General features: G+C 35.6%; 2 protein-coding genes across 7 annotated transcripts; one reads left to right on the top strand and one right to left on the bottom strand.

The window, feature by feature from the left end:
- Positions 1 to 11,543: 11,543 nt before the first annotated feature.
- LOC118433729 lies at positions 11,544 to 21,291 on the bottom strand. 3 transcript variants are annotated; one of them, XM_035845955.1, is made up of 3 exons: positions 21,188 to 21,291; positions 17,182 to 17,841; positions 11,544 to 16,231 (listed from the first exon to the last, which is right to left on the bottom strand). In XM_035845955.1, exon 3 carries the CDS (start codon positions 14,753 to 14,755, stop codon positions 12,608 to 12,610), a length of 2,148 nt encoding a protein of 715 aa, XP_035701848.1. In that variant the 5' UTR covers positions 14,756 to 16,231; positions 17,182 to 17,841; positions 21,188 to 21,291; the 3' UTR covers positions 11,544 to 12,607. The 3 variants fall into 3 exon arrangements, with proteins under 3 accessions (XP_035701848.1, XP_035701847.1, XP_035701849.1); XM_035845954.1 differs by lacking the exon at positions 21,188 to 21,291 and adding an exon at positions 18,328 to 18,921; XM_035845956.1 differs by lacking the exons at positions 11,544 to 16,231; positions 21,188 to 21,291 and adding an exon at positions 18,328 to 18,917 and having other exon boundaries at positions 16,977 to 17,841.
- Positions 19,058 to 26,113, top strand: LOC118433730. Of its 4 annotated transcripts, none has more exons than XM_035845960.1 (5): positions 19,058 to 24,530; positions 24,602 to 25,040; positions 25,116 to 25,275; positions 25,355 to 25,559; positions 25,620 to 26,113. In XM_035845960.1, the coding sequence occupies exon 1, from the start codon at positions 20,782 to 20,784 to the stop codon at positions 22,288 to 22,290; it is 1,509 nt and encodes a 502-aa protein (XP_035701853.1). In that variant the 5' UTR covers positions 19,058 to 20,781; the 3' UTR covers positions 22,291 to 24,530; positions 24,602 to 25,040; positions 25,116 to 25,275; positions 25,355 to 25,559; positions 25,620 to 26,113. The 4 variants fall into 4 exon arrangements, with proteins under 4 accessions (XP_035701853.1, XP_035701851.1, XP_035701852.1 ...); XM_035845958.1 differs by having other exon boundaries at positions 19,058 to 24,258; positions 24,339 to 24,530; positions 25,355 to 26,113; XM_035845959.1 differs by having other exon boundaries at positions 19,058 to 24,014; positions 24,081 to 24,530; positions 25,355 to 26,113.
- Positions 26,114 to 26,982: the final 869 nt, after the last annotated feature.

Below are 26,982 nucleotides of genomic sequence, written 5' to 3' on the forward strand. Positions count from 1 at the left end.
CGTACGTCTTTGCCATCCTTGTGAACCAAGTTGTCGACAAAGGTGCCAAGGGTATGGCTTTGCATCAACTTTAAACATCATGAAAGGAAATCGTGAGACGAGGGCGTCAATTTTGTACCCCAGATTGTGAACGTCGCCAATTTTGGGATTTTATGTTGGTATACCTAGGTGGCAAGTCGTATCCAATCAAGAAGAATTTTACGATTGAATACATATTGAGAGGCAGCGCCAAATAATACGGTCTCACTTATGCTAGGGATCCCAGTGGATTCGATGTAACTTTAAATTATTTTACTGAATATTCGACGGTTGTCTACATGTACGGAAATAATAATTAACCTAAATAGGAGTACAGATATTGTATACATTTGCATGCATTTGAGAAGTACAATTAAGTCTCATATTTATTTACACAAATGTTTTGCACTTACTTATAGCTAAAGCTCACGATTTAGGGTGCACAATGTATCCAAGATTGAACCAATCCGGTCAACATTAGGAATTGATATCGCATAAGTTCTATTTGCTGGGTTGGAGAAATATGTAGTTAAGTGATTTGAATTTTACATATTTAACATAAATATTTTAGTATTTATGTCTTCGGGTTGTCAAAATAATACCATTGCGTGTTCACTTGAGTAAAGCAAAAGATATTTATCATATTTTTAATAATTTAGAGAAACATGTTTTCTAAACATATCACTGAAAACATTTTCATCGTATACATCATGAGCACGAGAATCTTCCAGAACTTCTATGTATATGGCATTTCTCCATAGTGTGTATCCAAGTGTATGTGTCAGCATAGCTCAGGTAAACGATGAAAGACACTTTCTGGGCTAAAATAAAGTTACATACATTTGCACAATACACAATGAAAATCCAATTTTTTGTTTTCGTTTTCTTTCTAATATTTACTGTCAGCCATGCAAGTGTATTGTCCGATTTCAATTTGCGACAGTTTGAGAACTTAACACCATTAAGTTCAGTGCTGCATATAGTAGGAGACATAAAGACGGGACCTCCGGCCACCTGGGAAATAAAATTATTCAATTTCATCCTACAAAACAGAAATTTTCTTAAAGTATTGCATCACATTCCAATGAACCACAACATCACAAGCAATGCCTACTACCGATCCTGTCTAAGGAATTGGTATATATTTTCCAAATATTTTGGTCACTCAGTCAGTCATGTTTCTATTATATTTCAACACAACTTGGAGACTGACTTCGACAAGAAAAAATTGATCACTACGCGGAGTCAATTGAGTAAATGTGGGGAAAATCCTTCATATATATTTGTCGTAGCAAGTGTAATTAACAGCAAAATTTTCCATATTTCCCCCAATGCGGCATCAACATCTCGGTTGCTTATAATTCATGGTAATCAACATAGTGCGGAATTATTCCAAATTTTTCTGGTCTGCATTCCTTGTAGAATGCATTCTCTAATTCCTATAAAACCTCAAATCGTAAAAACCCATACCTTCCTTGATGATTCATGGAAGATCAGCAATTATGATCTAAAGGGCTTGATAGTAAGCTCATCTGAGACTTCGGACTTTGATCTGCAAAAGCACACATGCAGCGCAGTTCAGAGGGATGGCAGGAAATTCAAGGGATATGTGATATGCTCACAGCTAACAATTGGAGGCAAATTAAACTTTACAGATATTAAAGTTGTCGGGGCGTTGAAATCCGCTCACCACAATTCTGAAGATTTTGGCTTTAAAATTTACTATAGGATTCTTGCAACGGAGTCGTTCATTAAGTTTGGTGTGTTGTATCCCGTGTCGGCCTAGTTTTCCAGACTAGGTCATTCCGGGCGAAAACAGCAATTTAAAATAGCAACAGTATCTTTTCAAAAACGTACAATGGTTGGATTGCAGGCTCTCGTAATGCCCCTTGACTTCTATACATGGAACTGTCTAGAAGTTCCACTACTATCTTTTGTTTTACTATCTGTTACCAACCTGGTAACAGATAGTAAAACACGCAATCAGGCTACTGAGCACTTCATCTTAACATGGCAGTGGATTTTGTCCTCGCTATCTGGTCAGTATCATGGAACGTCCAGTGTTCTGCGAATCGTATCACATTTTCCAGTCATAATTGTTATTTTCGTTCTGTCCTTCTATCTCCTTGGAACTGTGTTTTACCAAGGCTCCATGTTCTCCTCACTTGTAGCCGTTATCCCACCAAATCTCCCTTCAACCCTAGAGCAAATTGTGGAGTCAAAGCTTCAAGTCATTACCACTAGCTCCGTCGAGCTCCGGGAAGTTAATAAGTTTGTTTCAATTTTAAACCACATCATGATTGATGATGTAAGTCGTAGGGCGATTGACTCTCTAAAATTACAGCGTGCCTTACCAAAGCTAAAAGCATTATCAAAATTCGTCCTGACAAAAGCTCCGTTTCTTTCAGGTACAAAAATTTCAGCTGAACATAATGTGGAGTTTGAAGATCACTCATTTAATAGAGTTAGAGACATATTTGCCATAATAGATTTGGAACATCACTTAGAAGAAATGTTGGCTGGCTTGGTTGTAAAAAGAGAGCCGTACGTGGTCAGAGATTCCGAACCACCAGTATTTTATCTCGATATGCCAATACATATCACACGTGGTTTTATGAATTCCGTAATTCCTCCAACAATTGGACAGCTGGCACAGTCTGGTTTGTATAAATTGTGGGACGATTTGGATGGTATTCAAAAACTGATCACGAATATAAAGAATATAACGTCAAGGGTGCAATATCGAAGAGTTGTCGTTGAGAAGTTGTTTGGGGCAAGGAGAGAAATCGTGTTTGATGAAAGTAAACAAGTTTCCATATTCGCATTGCAAGGTGTGTTTTGTGCATGTGCTGGTATATTATTTGTTGCCTTTATGAGCTTTATTGGGGAATTAATTAATGACATATTTATATATATTGCGGTGAAATTTAGGCGATCCCTGTGTAACATACTGTGTAAAAATGTCGAAGCTAAAAAGTATATTGTATACATGGAACTAAGCAGCTTGCCGTTATTTCTTGAAGGCTCTGTATAAAAAAGCATACCTGTGGCAGTTACTGTTATTTTTTTAATTACATATATATCCCAGCGGATTGTAACGCATTAGGGATTCATGACTACCTGCTTACATAGTTCAGATATGTTACATGTGCTCTGTTTTCTTTAAGACAATTACACATATGTGTTATTTAATTAAGCTAAATTTAGTTATGACGTAATATGTGTCCAGGAATTTTATCACTTTTAGGTTAAACATACTTAAATTACAAGACGCTACCTAGCTCACAAACGTATTTTCAATTAATTAAATGTTGGTTTAAGTTGTTCTTTGTTTAGTGTGGTTAAATAAATACTTTTTAAAAATAATTTTGCCATGGAATTTTTTATACAAAAGTCTAGAGGTGACATATCATTAAAATAAATTTAGGCATGATCAAATTTCTGTTTCTGTTCCAAAATGGATTATTTGTTGTACTGTAAGTAGGCAAATGATTTTCTTCACATTCTCCACATCATCATTCTAAGTAAGTACAGTGAGCTTCAAAAAGGATATTACAAAATTTCCACAGCTTGAACCGTCACGCCACGACTTTCCATGATTTCATACAACATGGTCGTTAATGCTGGATTAGAACCCGTGACGTCACAGAGACATTTTTAATTATTTCTCTCCCCTGAGACCTTTGTTTTTAAATTACCCTCTTACATCTGTTGGTCAGGTCGTTGGAATTTTTTTAAACGTTTTTCATGCAAAAACACGACAAAAGTCTTTTGCACTGTGTTTTTACTCTATTCTTGAGACAATTCGTGGTTGGATTGGATGGTTACCTTAACAACTTATATATCGTCGTACTAATTCTACAACCTGCTAAGTGCAGTCGACTCATAATTTTATAACTTGCTAAGTGCAGTCGACTCTTAATTTTATAACTTGCTAAGTGCAGTCGACTCTTAATTTTATAACTTGCTAAGTGCAGTCGACTCTTAATTTTATAACCTGCTAAGTGCAGTCGACTCTTAATTTTATAACCTGCTAAGTGCAGTCGACTCTTAATTTTATAACTTGCTAAGTGCAGTCGACTCTTAATTTTATAACCTGCTAAGTGCAGTCGACTCTTAATTTTATAACTTGCTAAGTGCAGTCGACTCTTAATTTTATAACCTGCTAAGTGCAGTCGACTCTTAATTTTATAACTTGCTAAGTGCAGTCGACTCTTAATTTTATAACTTGCTATGTGCAGTCGACTCTTAATTTTATTACTTGCTAAGTGCAGCCGACTCTTAATTTTATAACCTGCTAAGTGCAGGCTAAATATTATAATTAATTAATAATTTCTCCAAAAATATTATACAAAAAAAGTAAAAATATTTTAATGTGGTGAAATAATTTTTACGTAGTTGCAAAGCTGGAAATTAATTATATATTTTAATATTTGAAGTGATTTTGAATATTCAAACAAATTTATTACATATTCCGCTTATCAAAGTGTTAATAATTGTGTTTGAGCAGTTTAATGTCTATTAATAATTATGTTATAAACGGAGAACAACAACAAAAATTCTGATAAAAATTGTACGAAATAATATTGTAATCACTTTGCGATAGGTAACTGCCAAGCCATGTATATAATTAGGGTGGACAATATTAATTTTTCTTGGGCAAGCTAATATAATAATGATGATATTCTTCTGGGATGACATGTAAAAGATCCTGGAGGTCATCATATTTTCTTTTTGTAATTTGTAATCTGGATTCGTACAGCGAAGAAAAAATGATGTCTGAGATCAGTCTTGGTTCCCTAGGGATTTTCGCCCAGCCTGAGCGGTAGTCCAGTGTGTATTCAATTATTCCACTTGGGTTATATTTGAGTTGCCGAATGTCTGTAACACATGAATCGCCTGACTTCGATCCCGGTCGAATGCTGCTATACCGCTGCATTTCGAGTGCATTTCACCTTGCTTGAGTAGTCGGTGAAGTAGTCATACGTCAAATACATCACCTCATATGGAGACGGCTTCGTCCTAGCTTCAACGCAAATATTTATGTAGTCAGTTGGCAAATATATAGTCTTCTTCTTCAAATTGCATTCTATCGCACTGTGCACCGAGTCAACCTCCATTTGTGTGTGCCCCTTCTCCAAAAATTTCTGTGTAATATTTTTTTTGTTTTTAATAGCGTGTTCCAATAACGCATTAGACATCATAGTGTTCCTGTTTTGATTAGTACATCCATCACTGTAAATTACGATAGGGATGTTATCGTTAAATTTGTCTTCCATGTACTTGATCAGGCACGTGGCAAAAATCGAAGCCACAACTTCCCCTTCTGGCTCGTCCCATCTTGCGTCGTGACTTTTTAGGTCACATATTGTAAAGTTATGAACAAGTTTTGATTTGTAGTAACAGGCACTGGCATTGAGAAGTGGGGCGACCTTCACAGCCTGCACATCCATTACTAACAAATGACATTTTCCTTCTGTGGCATTTTTCTTATCTATGGCCTTAGCATCACGTGCATCGTCCTTGTTTTGTAAATGGATCTTCCAAACTTCGTCAGTAATATTTCCTACGTCATGGGCACAACACAGATCACATTGATCTTTCTTCGGCTGATACAAAGCAATATTTATCTCTTCAAAAATTGAATTGAATTTCGGCCATGAAACAGGTTTCATCTCGCAGTTTTTTATATTCTTAGAATATTCTGAATAAACTTGACTTTTAGATGTAAAAACTGGCTCGAGATACAGTTTTGAACTACTTTGACGACAATAATGGGAAGGAAGTTTCGGTAGCCCCTCCAGATATTCTCGAAGCGCTCTTTCTTTATCGCTTCCGGTCTTGTTGTATGGTCCTTTTTTTCTTCCTGTGCGGCCGACTTCCTTAATTTTTAGCCAGTATTGTACTTCACAACGTCGAATTCCCAAGGTATTTAAAATCATACTTCTGCATACTTGATGCTTCTCACCATCCAGTTTTAGGTAGAATACGTACGTAATTGATCTACGAGACCCACCACCTTTCTTGACCTCCCTTTTTGGTGAAATTCTGTCGACGAGGGATACAACGCAAGCATGCTTCTCAGCCCAGTCCATATCTTTCCAAAAACTTTCAAAAAGGGCCAGGCGACGAGATTCTGAAAATTTCGAGCAACTCCGTGTCTTGTTCTGCTTACATTGCGCTGAGTTGCAAGTGGGCCCAATAGATCTGGCAGGTCTTTTCTGACACCAATTTGGTGACGAGGCATTATTCTTCGTTTTTGGAACTCCAAGATATGTATCTCCTTTCATTCTTTTTATTTTTTGCTGTTCAACTTTCCAGGTACTTTTATCGGCTTTTTTCGATCTTTTTCTCCTAGCTGCAAGATCCCCATGGAACTCCGTTCGTGAGCCATCAAGATTTTCAATCTAGAAAATAAAAGAATTATTGCAGTTAGCTCGAAAATATTATTTAATATTATTACATTTGTAGCGTATACAGATACGTCAACTTCTACTTCCGGAATAGCTGGATATGGCGGAGTCTAAAATGGCAATATATTTATATTTAAATAACAACGACACGGTATTCATTGGAAATTTTTAATTGCCTAATTTACAAAAAAATTAAAAAAAATTCACCCCTGATTTAGCAATATATTTAACCTGTCCCGGTTCCATGATTGCAGGTTCTTCAGAATCCATAAGGCTGTCCATGAATAATTTACGATGTAAGGTTATACAAATTTTTATATTTCTCATGCCTCTAAATAATTAAATACTTACGAATGTCAATACCTGAGGCCTCGACGACATCATTAACGCAAAATATATTATCGTGATCACTGTCTTCATCCTCCGTAGTCCGCTGATAAGAACAATCAGAGGAAACCGATTCAACATCAGAATCTGACATTTTTTATAGTTTTAACAATAAAGTTTTAAAAAACGATTTTATCTTCTTAAAATTATTGCAGATGATTGGAACAATAAATGCGCCGGCAACAAGTATAACTTTGCCCCGTTTTTTTTATTCTTATTTTTTTTAGGTTATTCTATAATTATTTATGTGCTCACATTGATTTGCCTTAATACAATAATTGTTAATATCATACGCAGAAAATAAGTTTGTTTGAATATTCAAAATTACTTCAAATATTAAAATATATTGTTAATTTCTAGCTTTACAACTACGTAAAAATTATTTCACAACCACAATAGATAAGGACATTAAAATATTTTTACTTTTTTTGCATAATAATTTTGGAGAAATTATTAATTAATTATAATAATTAGCCTGCACATAACAGGTTATAAAATTAAGAGTCGACTGCACTTAGCAAGTTATAAAATTAAGAGTCGACTGCACTTAGCAAGTTATAAAATTAGGAGTCGACTGCACTTAGCAGGTTGTAGAATTAGTACGACGATATGTGTACAATTTCTCACAAGGAATCTCTCATGTCTGACTCTTATATTCCAAGTTTATGTTACAAGTTTTACTCGCAACACAAATTGCAGTGGATGCTCTGGTGAGAATTTCCCCCCAATTTTTCCATGCCCGCTGAACTTGTCCATAATACCTATTAAAAACTCAACACTTTAATATATAAAGATTTTAGTCTTACACAATGCCTTCCCTCCCCCCCACGTCCCGGCTTTCGTGGAAACTGCGCTTCCGCAAACTAATATTAATGTAAATATGACATCTCGTTGGAGTGGCTGGATTGGCTTCATTACATATTTCTTTGTATGTATGTATGTATGATGGCTTTATTTAATCCCTTCTAAGGCATTGCCCATAGGGATACAATATAAATTTAAAACAATTCATAGTACAATAATACAGGGTTGTCAGGGTTGTCAACCCTGACAATAAGTTCATACATATTTCTTTGTAATCTAGGTAGAAATTATGTAAATTATTCATATTGATTTACGTAACTTCATGAATCGTAAGTATTTCTCTATTTTACACGGTCTCCAATCTATTTGAGATCTATCTAAATGTGAAAAATAAGTGTATAACAAACTTAACTGAATTATCGATGCGTGTTGATCGAGAGGATGGACATCCCCACATAAATCTTAACAACAAAACGTCAAATATGTATTCCAACCCAATTCGTGTCCCACGTGTGGTGTGTGATTTTCGCTATGAAATATTCTATCAATAAATAAACGTGGTCACAGTAAGAGAGGATACATTCAAAATGGTTGCTCCATCTGATGCTGGGTTGACATACTTATATATTTCAGTAATTTATGGAATTAATTATTTAGACATCTGTTTAGATGTAGACATGTCATTTAAAGAAACTTATTGCCAGTAATCCTACATTTATGTCAACGTATGACGGCGTCACAGAATTCTTTATATCTGCGTTGACATAATTCTACTGATGTAGAAATTATAGCACTTTCTGTCAATTCAATTCATGAAATTTTCCGTTAATTAAATATTAACGCATACTGATCGCAAGTATATCCTTTATAGACCATAGCTCGCAATGGACCATGGTCCATATGGACCATGTCATAAGATGGTCCTCGATGGACCGTGGACCATGAACCACTTTTGAGATGGTCCATCGATGGATCATGGACCATTGACCATTTTGGAGATGGTCCATCGATGGACCATGGACCGTGGACCATTTTTTAGATGGTCCATCGATGGACCATGGACCATGGACCATTTTTTAGATGGTCCATGGGCAATGGACCATTTTTGAAGTGGTCCATCGATGTCCCATGGACCATGGATTATATGCTGATAGACCATGGACAGGGATCATATGCTAATGGACCATGGACATTTTATTACCAGCTATGTTATAGACACGGCTCCATAATCTCCAGACAGAAATTCGGCAACGGTGGTAAAACTGTTTACCCCTCGGTTAAACTGACGTATAGAAAAGTTCCCTTTCAACTTGAATAGGATTAATTTGGCAAATGTCATCTTCATACTTCGGTTTAGTAATGTTAGTCCAAGGTGGAATATGTATGAGGCGTTACATATTATTTTGTCAGATTATTTGTGCATAATGTAAAATTATTAACGAGATTATGCCTGAAACCTTAAGTTACATAGTACTGTACCCGATTGTCTGCCGGTTGCAAAAATATGAAATGTTGTCAAAAATGAAGATCAGAATTGGCTTTGTGTTGGTTTAGTGGACACTTAATGCTACCGACCGATGTTTGTACCAGAGTTTATAGCCAGAGAATGTCTTCTAATACCACGCACTTGTTGGTGTAACCCAATACAAAAGGATTTTCATGGAATTTTATTACTTTATAAAGACGACAAGTCATTCCGGGAGGTCAAGCAAACAGAATTTAATTAAGATCGTAATACGTACATACTTAAACATGTAGTACATACTAATTAAATTATTGTATTCATAATTAATTTTAACATTCTTCTATTCCTCTAATGAAAGCTGCGAGTGCAATTTAGTTCCTAATGAAATGTTGGACGGACAACGAGACAACTAATTTTAAACGATTTCTTTCCAACTGGTTTGCAATCTCTCTTTAAAATCCAAATATTGACTTCCTTTACAATGTACCGAATCACGTTTCTCCCCATTTTGAAACGACACTTATCAATATGTAAAATCCTGAAGTGTTTTCCATTTGAATTTGACACAGTCGCAAAAACCTTTAAAAGAACAGGATCCGTCAGTCACCAAAAATTGTTCAGGCTACAATGTCTACTATCCATCTTACTCTTGCCAACTATGTTGCTCAATTTGAGCTTCGGACACTTCACAACGCCCGAAATGTGTCATTCTTTTCATTGGCATTCTTTTTCATGTATCTCCTGGCTGGGGCTATCCGATGGAATTACAATATGGACAATACCGCTATCCAAGTGCTTAATGGCTTCCTGGAGTTTGAAAACGAAAGTAGGTTAATGACAAAATTTTATAAATTTCTTTCAGACACTAAAACCTGCCCTTCTTGATCAATACAATCTTAACTTGAAGATATATTTAGCGCTTCTTTAAAATTCAAGTCATGCTTCTCAGTTAGGGAAAATTAAGTATTTAAAAATTATTCACCGTTGTGAGAAAAATAAAAAAAATAAAAAAAAAATATTCTGTTTTAAAATTGTATAGCTCAACACCGGAACACCAAGCCTTCCACGTTAGTCGATATAATGGCCAAATTCATTTGGCTTGTGGAATTGTCCTGTCCGTTGGTTTCACTGCTCCAACTCGCTTTACTGGTCTATGTACCCTGTATGCCACCATTCATCTTATCAATGATACCATGCTGTAAATCTGGAGAGATGTTACGTTCGTACCTGCAAGTAATATTTGAACTTGGGATTCATGTTTTCGAATCTTGGATACTTTTGCATACCGTCACATCCGCGGCATCTCTGCTTCTATACGTCTTCTTTGCCGGAATTGTATGTCTTCTGAAGTATCTCGAAGCACTGAAAGGGTAACCGTAACTAATTCTGTTACATATTTATTAAGATATTTTGAAAATCCAATGAACTAAACAATTTTGTTTTAAAGAGATATTCAGGCAACCCTGATAGGGCAAGATGTAGCACCTTGTATTTTGGCATACCGGAAAATTCAAATCCTGGAAAAATCTTTCAACTCAGCTCTGATGGGACGAGTTGTCCCTGCTCTATTGCTTTGTGCGCCATCTATCCAAATTCTTGGTATGTACGTCTGTATCAATCTCCGAGAGGAAATCCCGATGCCTGGATTTCTCATATTTCCCCTAATGGGGGTGACTGCACTATATCTATATCATTCGTATCAGCAGGGGTATCGTATCATTCGTATTCGTATCAGCAGGGGTATTCTGAGACGACATATTTTATCCTGCTATGCGCTGAAAGTAAAATTTGGCTCCAATTTTACGGACCGCGGGACGGCGTTGGTTATTCAAAATTTTTGCCTACATCAAACAGTGTCACTAACCTTGATAAATAGGTTTTAAACTTATGGCGCATTCTTGATACTTCCGTGCTAACTCCCCGTGTAACCAGCGACTCACTTTCTAGAAAATATGTAATTGCACAACTGCATATTTACAGTTACATCAATAGTCGGTAATGCTGATGGTGTATTTATACTTAAGTATCACTTGCATATTCACACATTACACGCGGATATATGTAACTAAATTACTACAACTACATACATGCATTGTTAGTTCGCCTCTTCCATAGGACATACATATGTAAATAAATACGTGTTCTCAGATAATTTACTATAAGATACTGTCAAAACTATTTAATAAACTATTTATGCAAATAAATATGAATCATAAATCCTATCCAACCCACTAATTATAAAAAAATATCTAACTATATACATACATATTACAAGCACTTATACAATCAATAAAAAGTTCTACTAACTAATCAGTAACTGACAATTTACTTATATAACTGTGAGTTATTAATTGAGGTTAGTAAATTGCAATGAACGGTACCAAGTAAACGAAAAGTTCATGGATTTATTTGCTAACAATTTTGATCAATTATTTATTATCTCAACTTTCATGGAACACATTAATAATAAGTTATTTATTTTAACTCAAATGAATTTCATGCTACACATTTAATTATGCTAGAAAAGAAGTAATATCTCTAATTCCAGGAAATTGATGACGCTCGACAATTTATTCGCAATAATGTCAAACCCGTCAACGAGTTCGTTTATTTATTTCACATCTGTTTTCCCATTTCCATATGTACCTACGTTTCCTTTGAGATAATTTATAATGACTTAATTCCCTGAACTGTCTGCAACCACATTTTCCAATTTTCCATTTTCCAGCGGATATATATACATCCTTCTAAATATGTAAGCGTAGTTATTAGATAAGATAATAATTTATTTGGTCGTCACTGAGGCAGCTTCGGGCCCATGACGATACAATTATTAGAGGGATTTTGAATTATACTAAAGTGTTCCAGACGGATGCACATTTCCAAAATATTTTCTAGATACAGACTAGTTATTCATTCTACATAAAAGTAAATGACTACGGGGTGGTTGTATAATTTTGTGTAAAGTGAGAAATAGTGTAACTGTTCTGTTGAGATGTAGGGCTGCATAGGCAGAAGAAAGGGTTCGTTCTTCATGGGATCTGGCTGGGTTTTGGTTGCCTGGTGGTCACGCTGGTGGGGGGCATGACGTCCATAATTGACAATTTCCTGACGGCGGGGTTGGGAACGGGGAAGTCGGTGTGTCTGGATCACTCCATCGTGGCAGATATATTGTGGCAGTCAGGAAAAGGAAGACAAGGCAGATTGTTTGGGTGATGTTGAATTTTTTAACGCTTTCGTGAACTTGCACTTGATGTTTTGCTGATGCAAAGTATTAGCTCATTTGGCGAATAGGGGTGCGGCCATCGTTCAAATAAGTTATTATTTGTTAATTGATTGAATTCAACGTATTATTGTGATAAAATTATGTGATTATAAAATGTTGGTGTAAAATAGACTATGATACGATTGAGGATTTCCCACTGATCCTAGTAAATTCTTATTATTATTATATCATTATTATTATTATATTTAAGAGTTATTGTAAAAATGACACAAAAATATCAGCAACCAAATATTTTCAACTTTTCACGCATGCACACGAGTAATACACTCCACATTTAAATGATACACACATATCAAGATCGTATCGAAATTCAGCGCTACTTTTCCTAACCGTGCAAATCTCTATAATCAAAATAGCCAGGGCTGCAAATGCTATCATACCACAGAATGCAAAAGCATAACGCACTGATTCAATTGACACAGTTTCATTTTCAACAAAAACAATTTCTCTCGTTAAACCAAACATTGCTTTAGCAAGTAACATTTTAAAATCTCGTGCAGTCACGATATTTTCCGCAATCCATAAAAACGTTCCCGTCCTCACACCCTTCAACCACTTGTTGTAAATTCCACTATGTTCTAATCGCTTTAATATGTTTTCATACAACAAAATTATGAAAGACTTGTCACCACTCCAAACCACTTGTTCAGATAGAGCCGTAATTTCCTCAATTTTCCGAATATAAGCTGTCTTTCGAAATATGCTTACCGAAGCCAGAAAAGAATCCAACCTTTCTTCAAAGTCCGACATCACATATACAGTAGGATCCACCAAGTAGTTACCCATACCATGTGACGAAGAAATCCTTTCCCCTTGACAAATAGATTTGGCAGCATCAATTGGATTTATTTCCAAAACTTTAGTCGTACTGGCAAGTTTGGATAATTCCTTTTTCCTCAATTTGGAGAGGTCTCCGTCAATTAACACATTTCTTACCCCAGCCTCAACACCGGATTCATATCCACTAGTTGACCTTACTACATGTGTAGAATAAATTGGAATTCTCTCGGTCAAAATTCCATTCAAAGTTGTCGGTAAGGTTGGCGGACATACAGCTGCCAGGAAGGAGTAGAGGCCACCAGAGTAAACCAACCCAAGAAAAAATGAGAAAAGCTGCCAGGTGATTAGCCAAAATGAAAGCTGTCTTGCGTAATTTCTAAATTCAACGCAACCATTCTCAACGTGCCCCATAAGAGCTGAGGTTGTCCAAAAGAGCTTTCCAGTTAGATTTGTCAGCAAGGATTTCATGAATTTTAATCGGAATTCTACTTTTTTACCTCTGAAAGTGAAAGCGACAAAGGTACAATTTACTAAAAATAGACTAATGCCAGAGAAAACCCAAGTTTCCTTGTCAATAGGCATTAGCAGGGTTTCAAATCTCATCGGCACCCTATAAGAGGCGACGGTTGCCATTTGAAATCTTTCGTACGTTGCTCCATGCAGCAAGATGGATCCCCTTATACCCAAAGAGGCCACCTGCTGTGCCTGGAATACTAAAAAATTGTTTGTAAAGTAAATATTATTAGGTAGTTCGAACATCCTTTTGTAACTTCGCGATATCTGACTGGTATAATTGTACTTTATTCCGACAGCTAGATGTACGCAACTAGATGAATCCAACTGGACACCTAATTTTCTAGAAATGGGGTTGCATTTAGAATATTTCTGCTGCAATGCTGACATTGTTGACTCTTCAAGTACCGTACTCTTGACGATTGTTTTCCCTTGAAAATTTGCATAGTGTTCAAACCAAATCTTATCCAAATATTTTTTATTTGGTACAATTATGGACTCGGGTAACTTTATTGGTACGTGGTACCCATCACAGTAGAAACAAAACATAGAGATCTTAGTGGCTTTAGTAAAAAGTAAAATTTTAGAAATTATTGTTGTCCAGTGAGCTATAACTTCTAAAGCATATGTCCTATGCCAGCTCTGAACTTTAATAAATATATATTCGGAATCCCTTACAAGATATGAAAACCTTGCCAAAATTTCGGATAATTGTTCCCATTTACTTTGGATTATGGTTGTTACACAGTCAGAATATTTTCGGGAGAAGTCATACTTTATAAATAACGTATCTAAACTAGGTGAGTCAATTCTTATTAGTCCACTACCATTTATCCAATAAGACGGAGAATTAATAACTACAGGAGTGTCAGACGTATAATTGTTGGAACGTATCTCTTCAAATTCATTCCATTCTAAGTAAAATCCGCTACCGAAATCATTCGTCTCTGGGAGAATGAAATGAAGAATGCATTGGGAAAATATGTTTGGATACGAGAAGGAAAAACAGATTGCTGTTTTTAGGAAACCGTATTGTACAAAAATATAGGGTAGCAAAAGATTTTTTTCTGTGAACAATTTTGAACTCATAGTTATAGATTAAGATATTTTTTGTTTAACTGAGAACTGTTGAAGGAAACCACAACGTCATAATGAAAGAAATTGTCTAAAACTGAATACAAATTTACTTCTGGCCCAATAGTTTGCTCACGAGTAATTATTCAAAAGTCCAACCTTGAGAAATCTATAATTACTACCTCAGTTTTAAAGCTAATCCAGCTCAACGAAAACTTTCACATTACGGGAAGGCCGACAACAGTAAAATGATGCTGGCAATCCGGCGGTGAATACAATATTTTGCACGCAAGATAAATAATTAAGAAACCTGTAGTCTCGAGCTTCGTGTTCAGGTGCAAGGAAAATATGTCCTGCTGAGATCCTGTAGATTTTCCTTAAGTGAATTGAAAAATATTCTGACGCAAATGAAGGCATGTGTGTGCACATTCGTGCTCCAAGGTTAAGTATGTTGATAACTATTGCAACCGTGGGGGCATTGGCGTATATATTTAGGATATAGGTACATACCATTATACGTATCATACATATATACGTTATATCTCGTACACGTACATAGACACCTTTCTTATGAAAACGGTTGACGACAATGTCCTGCAGAATCGTCATTTCTCAGCAGTAGTAAATAAAAAATGAGTTGCTTATAGTGTTACGAGAAAACGAGCACTTTAAACCCTTTTGTGATGTGTCAACCTTTTACGTAAATGGGAAGCAGTTTTTCTCGCATTTCTGCTGAAACTGGTTTAAGTCCCATGACGCCTACTATCCCTCACTATAACTATTTGGTGAGTTCATCGTAGCATTTCTCCTAAGTAGATTGTCGTACCGGAAGTTGGCTGGGCAAGGACGGGTAGTGGGGAGGCACCCCCAGAGCCACGGTCATCCATACCAACGACACCCACCGAGCCGCAATTACCGCATTCACACGGGTGTGCAAAATGAATGCTCGCAAGTCAAAGCACTAGCAGGGATCGAACCTGTGACGCCCAATTAAGGGTAGCTCGGCTCTCAACGCTCTGCCACTCCGACTCACTGCAGTGGGTGCACCGCATTCGACATTTCCAACTTGATGTCAGATGGGTAGCCTGTGATATGATTTTTTTAAATTTTACATATTTCCAACACTGCATGAACATCAACTAACGATTCATTATCAGGAAAACAATAATTTCGTTTCACCAACATTTGCATAAAAATCGGTTCAGCCACGAATGAGAAAGTTAAGCCCTTGCAGAGTATTAGATTTAGAAACATTCGATTCTAGCACAAAATTAGAGTGGACTAATCCGAATGTATTTTCTAATTCCCAGTAGTCCTGTCTCACTACGCCTCAGTATTTTTAAATTTAATATAACAAAATTGATCCCCCAATTTCGTGGGGGATTAGTAGAAAACTAGAATATGCAATCATATACCTGTAAATTAAATAAGACGGAAGCGGTATATACCCCGTATGGAACGGTTGAGAACCTCAAAAATAGAAGGGAAAGCCTGTTGATTCAAGAAAGTCCACTTTACCCGTTGTTTTCATGGCAGCCGGACAGTTTGGCGAAAACTCTTTTGGCGTAACATTTTCGCCAAAAAAATCACTTTTGGCGAAAGAAGAAATTCGAAAATTTCACTGTATTTTTGACATAATTTGTTTTTCGTAACATTTGGCGAAAATGACGAATATGTAAACGGCATGTCCTGTCATAAAAATCTTAATCTTTTCATTATTTTATCTACATGTATAGTCCATGGTCCATCGATGGACCACCTCAAGAGGTGAATCCATGGACCACTTGTGGCCAGTGGACCATGGTCCATTGCAAGCTATCTTGTAGAATACTTTGAGAATATACATATAGTTACTACATGTAAACCAACAATTTTCCAATCGCTTTGTGGAACGTGCATGAACATTCTAAGGCAGGAATTCCACGCACTTCTAATTTTGTTGAGGGTTGGCATAATAAGTTTCATAAAAGAATTAAGGTTCTTAAACCACCCATTTGCAAGTTTATGTATTGTCTACAGCCGGAGCAAAACGCTAATGAGAATATTGTTCATAAAATAGATATAGGAAATGTTCTGCCAAAGTTACAAAAGAAAAAATATAGGAAATGAAAACAGTTTGTTCGGGAGGTAATGAGTAAGTATAGGACTCGATCTAGTCCTGCGAATTTTTATATTTGGTTATCTAAGCTTATGAAAAGCGTTCCGGATGATAAGGTATAATTACTGTAAGTCTGAATTATTAAATGATTTTACATGAATTTATTGATATATTTTAAGAACTTTGACATGAATAAATGCGAAATCTATTTTTCGCTTAATATGAAACAAATTTCGCCATTCGGTACTTTAATGGGTTTTTGTGCCAATTTGGCTAATTTTTTTTTCGCCAAAATGGTTTTCGCCAAACTGTCTGCCAATCGTTTTCATATGGCCATGTCCACCGTTTCCACATTCAGAATCCCGTGGCCTTGTGGATAAAAATTTGCTTCGTCAGTTTTTTATGATGTTTTTAGCCCGACCCAGGGCTTATGTACCCGTGATGTCCCTCCGTCTGTCCGTCCGACTTGCGGTAACTCTCTTCAAACTTATCCGATGGACTTGAAATTTGGCACATACTTAAAACGTGCCAAATTAGGAATCAAGTCCTTAATCAGTCGCCAGCCTTGTCGAATTTTTTCCATCACATTCTGAAACATATTTTTCAACCAGTTCATCAAATCCGTAAAAAATCCTCCAACCGACGACCAGAACGTGACGACATCTTCCTGTTCCTCAGGGCTCAGTGTGGTCAACTCATCTTTCGCCACTTGTCTCTGCTCATCGAGTTTTTTCTGCATGCGGTCAAAGATCTGGTCTATTTTTGCCTGATTTCTGCGAACAACATCGTCACCAGTCCCAACCTCCAGATTGGCGTTAGACTTTTCCTTCTCAAACATGGCCATGAACCTAGAGACGAACCCTTGACGAGCTTGGGAACGATGGGCAGCACCCGGAAGTTGCCCAATGGTAGCGGCGGTTTGATGGAGTCTCAAACGCAAGACGGGAACTTCGTCTATTCCACCCACGACTCCTACTACGGTTCTGCTCGCCATGTTCATGAACTAGGAAAAAAATACGGACAAAAATTAATTATGAAAATTATTAGTTATAATAATTACGTAGCTATATTAAATTTAAGTCTATAAGTATCTTCCATTGAATAAAAAATAAAATGTGTGGCTTAAAATTTTTGCAAGATACGTACAAATCAAAGGAAACTACACTCACAGATAAGATTTGTAGGGCGTACGACTCTACCGCGATGGTGATAAATATACCACCGGTTGGTTGCCATTACAACCAGATTGGTTATAACTGAAACCAATTTGGTTACATTGACAACCAGTTGGTTTCAAATTTATTACCAATCGTTAATAATTTTATCACCATGGCGATAGAGTCATATACGTCTAATTTCTGGTGATAATCCTCACCCAATTTCTGTGAGTGTACAAACAGTGTTAATTTATATAGGTTGTGGAATAACACTATTTTCATGTGCAGATATTTATAATTTTCTGAATACCCGTATTTATATAATAGCTTACCAATTTATATTTCAGTGTACTTATATTATTCCTTATTAGAAATAAATTTTTGAAGATAAAAAAAGCTTGATTAATACGTACAAGTTGGATGCCAAGTTGCTACTGAACATTTGGACAAAGTGTGCAAATACCATGATACAAGCCCTCATGAGTTGTATGTGTTTATATGCCATCAAGATCCAGACATTTGCAAGAAATGTCCAATAAGTATAATCTACATACGTTTAATTCTGTGCCATCCGTACATTAAGATATGTAGAATTAGGGGAGCGTGCAACACGGGAATTGACTGGATCTCATGGTTTCTCTCTCTGTCCTTCTCATGAGATTTTTACATTTGTCCCATTACCACCTCATGAGAAGGGAGACGAGAATTTGGGAAATGGTGTCGTGTGCAAGGTTGAAAATATTTCCCTCTGTATTTATGTACGTGCATTTATCTTGTCTGCTGTAAGCAAATACATTTGTTACTTATAAGTTTGGTACACATACGTATGTACGTATACGGAGGTGTATTGTTTGTTACAGTTACATACATACGTACGTTGATCAAAATTGAATGGGTTTCGTAATCTGTTCAGTGATATGCGAAAGTCTACATGAGAGATTAATAATATTTAGAGCTCATTTAATAGCTTGATTATTTATTTAGGATGGTATATGATAATATTTAGGATGAAGCAAGGAAATAAACAAGGTCCTCAAAAACGGGAAATACATAATAATGAGGGTTGTGTGTGATAACACGAAATGAATTTTTAGACCGAACATTTCCATCGATCGCCATTAACTACATACTTATAAAATGGATAATTTTATTTTCACGAGTAAAGTAATGTATTCGAAGAGTTTCAGTGTAATTTTACAATCTGTGATCTTAAAAAAAGCTGACTACAGAGGAGTCGAACATTTCAAGTCCCTAACCTTAAAAAAATCCTAACCTAAAAATCATGGAAAAAAGTTACTTACAAAATTGCCACAACCATGCCCAATTCCAGTCGGTTTCATAAACTCCTAACTGTTTTCGTAGTTTTCATCAATTGTAAGGTTTAATTGCCACAAAAGTTATAATGATTATATTACAACAATTTGTCTGTTTACAGGCAAAGTTCGCATAGAGACGATGCAACTGTACATACATCCCGAAAGTGCATTTCTTGTCATCGCACACAATACTAACTAAGATTTCCCGTTTTTAGGACATTGTTTATTTAATAGTTAATTTATTTGAGTAATTGAGTGATCTATCAAATACCACGCATTATCCAATTGTAAATATTTGCATTTATGTTCATATTCCTTTGTTGTGTTGCTATGTTGTCCATATGACATTTAATTTTGCATCACTGCATAATTCCTATTATTTAGCTTATTTCTTTAAGCTATGTGCCAAATTTCAAGTTATCGCCTGGATAGACTAACAGACAGACACACAGACAGTCGGACAAAGTAGGCTAATAAGCCCTGTCTTGGGTTAAAAAATTTTCCTACAGAGAGTTAGTTAAACTGTGATATTGTCAGGAGGCTTTTAAAATCTATAATTTTTGCTGTACTTGTTTCTGGATTTGTTTATGGCGTAAAAATTTTGAAGAAAGGGCATTGTAAAATAACATGTCCTAAGAGAGATCGATGTAAGGCACGTTAGATAAATAATGCCATCGTTTGTAAGAAGTTTGGTCTACACACGCCACGAATTTGTATAGGTACACAGGCTAAAAGGTATATAATCGTACTTTACTAATTAAAACTTGTCGGTGGACTTTCACGAACGACGCTATTTTTGTAAATTGGGAGTAAATACTTATCTCAGTATTTGTCCATAAGATGATAAATTAATGCTCAAACAGGTTGAAAATATGTATTCCGTTCGGTAGTCCAACCTGCTGTGACATGTGAGGTCTAAAGGGTTTACATAAATTTTAAATATTTTAGCAAATGGGACCTAAATATATTGATTTGCAGAGATGGTTGTAACGTACTTAAGTAAAAAAAAATTTAGTTGGATATGTACATGCATTACGCGTCTAGTTTTCACTTCATGTAAAAAAATAGGTTTTATGTATATCGACCCGTTCAGTAAAGTCACAACGGAGGTATATGTAAAGAAATTTCTCCAAACCAAACTTTTCAATTTTATCCAGTCAATATGCCATCCAATTCTTTACTAGGGTAACCAATACATATTTGTAGTAGTATGTAAAATACGCTAAAAATACGCCAAGTATTTATTAAGAATTGTACACATATTTAGGTTAGTATTACGTACACACCATATTTTATGGTTGGAAGGTTTATTTGTGTAGGTTTGTTAGATGTGTTTTAGGTTTATAAAAGGAAATTATTTGGGAAACATTACAGTGGATGAGCAACTTAACTGCCTCAATAATTATTTCCTAACATTGCTGCATGCCCATATATTTACATACTTGTCATGGTCCAATTGATTAGTTCCTTATGATATTTCTACAATTCAATAAGATAACAAAACTTTCCACCCATTTTATGAGCCTTCTAGTACTTCTGTGTTTTTCAAGATTCCTCCGCACATCTAATGGGACCCAGGTACTGCCCGTATTTAACGTCTTGTTGAAGAATCTGGTGTTATGTGATGTTCAAATAATACACATTGCGCCCAAGAGAAGCATAGACTGGTTCAATATCAAAATTCCTGTGAAGATCGTAGAAAAAAGTGACAACTCGCGTAGAGCTGTGCGCTTTCTGATAGACATATTCAAATCACGATCAGCTTTGCATTGTAAATTCGTTATTTTTATTTCACCGTTTTCTCTGAACCCGAGGGAACGTGAATGGACGAAAAAATTGGAGGAATGGTTCCAAACAGCGCATGATGGGCACTTACGTTTTTTCTCTGGAGAGGGTTTTGGTAAATATCCCATACTTATTAGATGTAGAAATTCCGTGATGACGTTTCTTGCTCCGAAAACTGTGGGAGACAAATACGATCGGTTTTATTTTTGGGCTGGTAGATATTTTACATTCAGTGTTCTCTTCATTTCAATCAGGAATAAACTCAAAGTTTGCTTCTGGTTCGAAAATGGAACAAATGAAGCCAATCTGGAATATCATCTAAAACGGGCGTTGTTATTAGATTTGGATAAACGTTTGAATCTCAACAGATACAGTGTTTTTCAACTTACTAAGGGTTACGCGATACGGACAACTGAATGGTGCTATCGACACGATACCAGTTCTAGCAAAGCTTACTTGGAGTTTGATACATTGCGAGAAAATCATAATAATCCGTTCGACCTGAAGATTTATAAGCCACCGCAGCAAATTATTCTAGGGATAGTTTTCAATAAAGCAAACGAAACAATTGTTTTTAAGCCTTGCGGCAAACACGACGCCAGACTGGTTGATGACTACAGCAGCGGAACACATTTTGATACAGCACTAGTCGTAACAACTCATGATCGTGTTTTTGAATTCGTAACCTGTTATCGGGAGGAATACATTACTTTTAAATTTTATGTTACACCCTTTAAAAAATATTTATGGCTATCAATACTAATTTCGGTAATAGCAATTATTGTGACTACGAAAGCCCATGCACACTATGTTGAAATCCCTAACACATCACCATGTTTTTGGCTGTTTGTTCTTGCCACCATTTTAGAAGAATGTGGCTACCTACCTAGTAAAATTGAACGACATTCATTTATTCGTCTAGTTCTTGGCTTCTGGTGTTTAATGTCAGTCATTCTTACCAATTGCTACAATGGAATAATGATATCTGACCTTAACGCTCCGCGGGAATCATCTCGGCTTACCTTATTTGACAACCTACTTTGTGAGAGACTAACAAAGGCCGATGCATTGAAGATATACAAGCCGATGTGGGATAATATGGTTAGACCCCCATCCATGTTGATTAGGCCGGGAGAAACCCTACCAAAATATGGATATGATCGAATTGCTTGGTATATTAGAATATTAATGTAAATGCCAACAACTTTTCTACCCTATTCCCATAGATGGAGAGGGCATATAGACTATGGCGAATTTGAAAACCCATTGGCTTCAACAAAATGTTTCCACTTACTGTCCCTTCCTACACTATATGACTCAGGGTACCCCAACATTCCTGAATTTTTAGAGTACTTAGTAGATTCTGTTTTGACTCAAATAGTAGGATTGAGGTATTCTGTGGCATCTGTTGGTGCGCATTATTGGGCCCAAGCTATGGATCTGCAAGTGCTAAATTTATTTGATCCAATTTACACTCATCATTCCAAAGGTTTTAACTACTCAAATCCTAACGAGACATTCGTAAAGTTACAAAGAAATGTAGAAACTGAATTATTACAGTGCAGGAAGTCAGTCTTTATTTCAACTTCAGATATAATTGGCGCAGAACTGGCTTTCCTTTCTAAGTATTATAGCGCAAAAAGGTTCTATAAAGGGAAAGAAACCTTTGCTACACGTAGTTATCGATGGTTAATTGTGCAGCCGGGTTGGTCCAACGTACCGTACTTCTTCGAGGGTGTTGTAGAGAGTGGAATATATCGACGACTGCAATTGGAAGAAATACACCAGAAAAATTTACGTCGAAAACCTGTTAGAAAGGAGCAGGATAAAGGATCACTTGCGCTTGATGGAGCAATCTTGACACTATTCATTCTCTGTGGAGGAACCATTTCCTCATCAAGTCTAGTTTTTATAGGGGAAATTCGTCAAAGAATTGTTGCAGTTATTTTGAAGCCGTTATTTTTCTTTGGAAATCAAGTGTTACATATTTACTATAAATGTAGAGTTTTTTACAAGGTACTACGTTTAGCAATTGAGTATGTAAATACGCATAACTAGTCCACACATTTTCTTATTTGATATATATATACTGATTAACTTGAACTTAGGATTAGTTACATAGTCCTTACTTAATCCTTAGCTACCTCAAAATTAGGCTATTATTAGGCACAATAATTAACTAAATTTGGTAGGTATTTAGATAACATGTAAAGTAGTAAAAATATAATTAAAATATTTATGATTCAACTCGGTATGATTTAACTTCGCACTTGGAAGTCTGTAAGACTGTAGGATAACCGTCTGTCACCAAATGGACGTAAATTCTTTTGAAACGTTTAATGGTGAAAACGACAGAGATCAATCCAAATAAAAATATTCAAGCACTTCCTTCCCAAAAACAAATAATTATGTATGTCTAATAGATTCTGCATAAATAAATATAAGCGGTAGTCTTAGTTAAAGATCATGTAGATTATAATCGATTACGATTATAATCCGGAACTGTGAGTGGACAGATCATCTCTCCCGATCAATTACATAACTGATTTATTTTTGGCAACAACAAAAATATGTAGTCACCCGATCTACAATTTTTGTTGCAAAGTGGTAGCAAAATGGTAGCAACTTGAAACAAATAACGGTGGCAAAATATTTGTTATTTTAACGTGATTCCACAGTATGAAAAATTACTGTTAACTCTTCAAACCATTCTGCTACATAAAAATAACAGTAAAATTCACGCAACTTTTCATGAAAATTTCAACGAGAAAAGTTGCGTGGATTTCAACCAAATAACAACCGTGGTATTCACCAAAACATGGCACGAAAAAACAACGCAGATTTAACCTGGAATGGTAACAAAGAGAATGCGCGGAATCCAAAGTTTTTGCCTCCACTCCATCTTTCTCTCTCACAAAGTCAGTTCAATTAATTTTATTTCCAAAATGTCATCCCTCCCAGTCAATAAATTTTGTATTATACAGATTGACTGTAACGGCGAAAAATTTGTAGAAATAGCTCCCACGATTTGGCTGGAAGAGGAGGAAAAGTTCGTGTTGTGGCCACCAGCTTCTAAACTGAAAAGTTTCAGTAAAAAGGGAAATGTATATCCCCTCCCATCCTGGAGGAGACAGACGTATCAGAAAATCCTTGGAAAATATGGTGAATATCATCGATTTAGTTCAATTATTAAAGTAATGTAATTGATTATATAATTTAAATAAAAATAATCTCAATTGCAGATACTTGGAAAGTAGCTTGTGAGAAGGTTAAGATTGCGGAGGACACTTCCAATCTTGAGAGTGCGTCAGAGAATCATTTGAAAGGCCGAAAGCAGAAACATAATCGAGAATTGTCGCACCCGAACGTGTCATTAAGCAGCAGCGAGGACGAGAATTCCATTCTAGTTTTACCTCCTCCCATGAACGATGAAGGTAAAATATCTTGTTTATTAATAAATGCTTAACAAAAATAAGTTTTCAACCATTCACTTCAATCCTCTTAGGAAGCACTGAAGTACAACTATCAACTCAAATTAACGACAACATTCCTTCAATAAATCTACCAGAAGTAGTCAACTTGGAAGGAGAAGACATTGGCGTGCTTTTGGCCAATGCCAGCTTCAGCAGTTATAAATGATTTAAAGAAATTAATTGAAGGCAAATCTTTGCTTAGTTTTTACAGTTTTTATCATGTTAAACATTTAATACCAAAATAATGTAATTTTTGTCGCAGGTTATAATAAAAGAATTATCAAAATTCTTGAGCGCCAAAACGCAGAAATTCTAGAGATAAGAGCAACCCTACATAATATCCGAATATCGAACGACGGGGAAGTTGAAGCTGATTTTTCATCTATTCCACATCATCATCTGGAGACGAGAGAACACCTTGAACAGACTGAAAATTGGCTGAAATTTGCCGACGCAAATCGAGATTTATTGGTCAGATTCGAACTTTTTGATTAATTATTCAATTTCATAATTTTGTACCAATTCTGAATAATTCTGATCTTCCAGATTGAATACCTAAGAATAAAAGGAGGCGATACTGTTGAGAAAAATACGAAAAGGGCGTTTAAAAAATTAGTCAGCCCTGAACTTGCTCGACAAATAAATTACACTGGAAAGGGAGGAAAAATTACTTTAAAACCTTTGGGAATTTTCTCGGTTGTAATTGGTTCGTTATTTCATATTTATTTGATTTTATTGTAACACAATAGTTACTACAAGTAATTATGTACTCTTTGATTAAATAGAAAGTGTGAGAAAAAATTATCCTGCTGCAACGGACAACATAATTGAAAAAGCAGCAAAAGATTTCTTCCGTTTTATAAAAGTGTAATATCGTCATGGCGTGTCAACCCGGATTTTCAGCAAGAAATATAAGAAAAATAGTTTCAAAGAAAGTACGTGAAAATATTGCAGAATTACATGAAGAACTAACGTCGTCTACACAACATAGTAATAGTACAGTGTTTTGTCAAAATTAATAATAATAATAATTAATAATAATAATTATAGCTCAGGGACTGAATCAAGTGATGTTAGCGATAGCGATATCAGTTTAATTAGTCGTGTAACCTCGGACTGCAGTCAGGAAGGAGAAGGATAAGGATAATTGAGATAATTGTGATAAGGATAATTGAGAAAGAAAATGTTCTCTTGTCTCAACCTGTGTCTACTTCTACCTCGTTTAAACTAACCCGTAATGACAATTGTTATAAGTTTAAATCAGGGTTTATTGTTGTTGTATCAGAATACATTGAAGATAGTGAAGTCATAGTATGTAAGAAATTCAAAAAGCTTGAAGACCTGTACAAATATCCCAGTTCCAGTTCTATTTTAGGCATACATCAGGTTTCAAAAATATCAGAGTTTTAGAGTAAATGTAAGCCAAGTTGAAGCAAAATGTTGGTTGATGTCATTGGATGAAAAATTAATTGTTGTTCCTTTAATAAATTGTTAGTATAAATAATATAATATAAATTGTTAATAAATTGCGATTTTATTTCCAATGAACTGCGAAAAAACTACCGTTAATATTTTGCATAAATTACCATGAATGCCACCGTGGTTTTGAAGTAAACATTACTGTGGATTTGTTGCAAATGCCACGGTTATTTTATTGTTACTTTCCACGTTAAAATAACGTGAAACCCACCGTGGTTTTCTTGATGTGTTAGTTGTTGAAACCCACGTTCGAAAAACGGCCATCAGTTGCAATTCTGCAACTCAGTTATTTTTGCGTGGATTTAACGAAAATTGTAGATCGGGCATGACATCGCCGCTTTTCTTTCAACATTCCTTAGAAAAGACGATTATAATCCAAAGTAATCGTATATTTAGACGATTATTTTTTTGCAAAATATAATCTAATCGCTAGTGGAGAATTTTCACCCGATTATAATCAGGAATCGATTATAATCTACATGATCTTTAACCGTGACTACCGCTATAGTCCATTGCTTATATAAAGTAAATTGTGCATAAAAATTTGTATTCTTGAGTATTGATTTCTTTCTTGGCACGGTCGCTCGCACAACAACTTTTAACGTTTAGGATTTCAGATAGATAGATAAATTTATTTATGAAATTTATGAAAATATGCTCGTTCATTTTCCATTTGTTAGTTAGCAGTTGTGTAGGATGGTAACTTTTCCTAAAACTACCTTCCTCAGGATTGACGAAAATAATACTCAAGGTTGATTTAAATTTCCCCAACTTTTAGTTTGTATAGGTTAAGCTGCATCATCTTGAAATAAAATACGTCAAAAAATTATTACGCCAGTAGATATTAAAAAAATACAAACAGCGTCCTACTTCTAAATACATATCTTGGTTCAATACATACAACTTGAAACACAGTTACGACAGGGGGAAGGAC

This window comes from Folsomia candida, unplaced genomic scaffold (genome assembly GCF_002217175.1).
Source record: "Folsomia candida strain VU population unplaced genomic scaffold, ASM221717v1 Fcan01_Sc080, whole genome shotgun sequence".
NCBI classification, from domain to species: Eukaryota; Metazoa; Arthropoda; class Collembola; order Entomobryomorpha; family Isotomidae; genus Folsomia; species Folsomia candida.

What these genes read in the sequence shown, in the direction of transcription:
- LOC118433730 (XM_035845957.1), top strand. Translation starts at nt 20,782, where the DNA reads ATGATATTTCTACAATTCAATAAGATAACAAAACTTTCCACCCATTTT.
- LOC118433729 (XM_035845955.1), bottom strand. Translation starts at nt 14,755, where the DNA reads ATGAGTTCAAAATTGTTCACAGAAAAAAATCTTTTGCTACCCTATATT.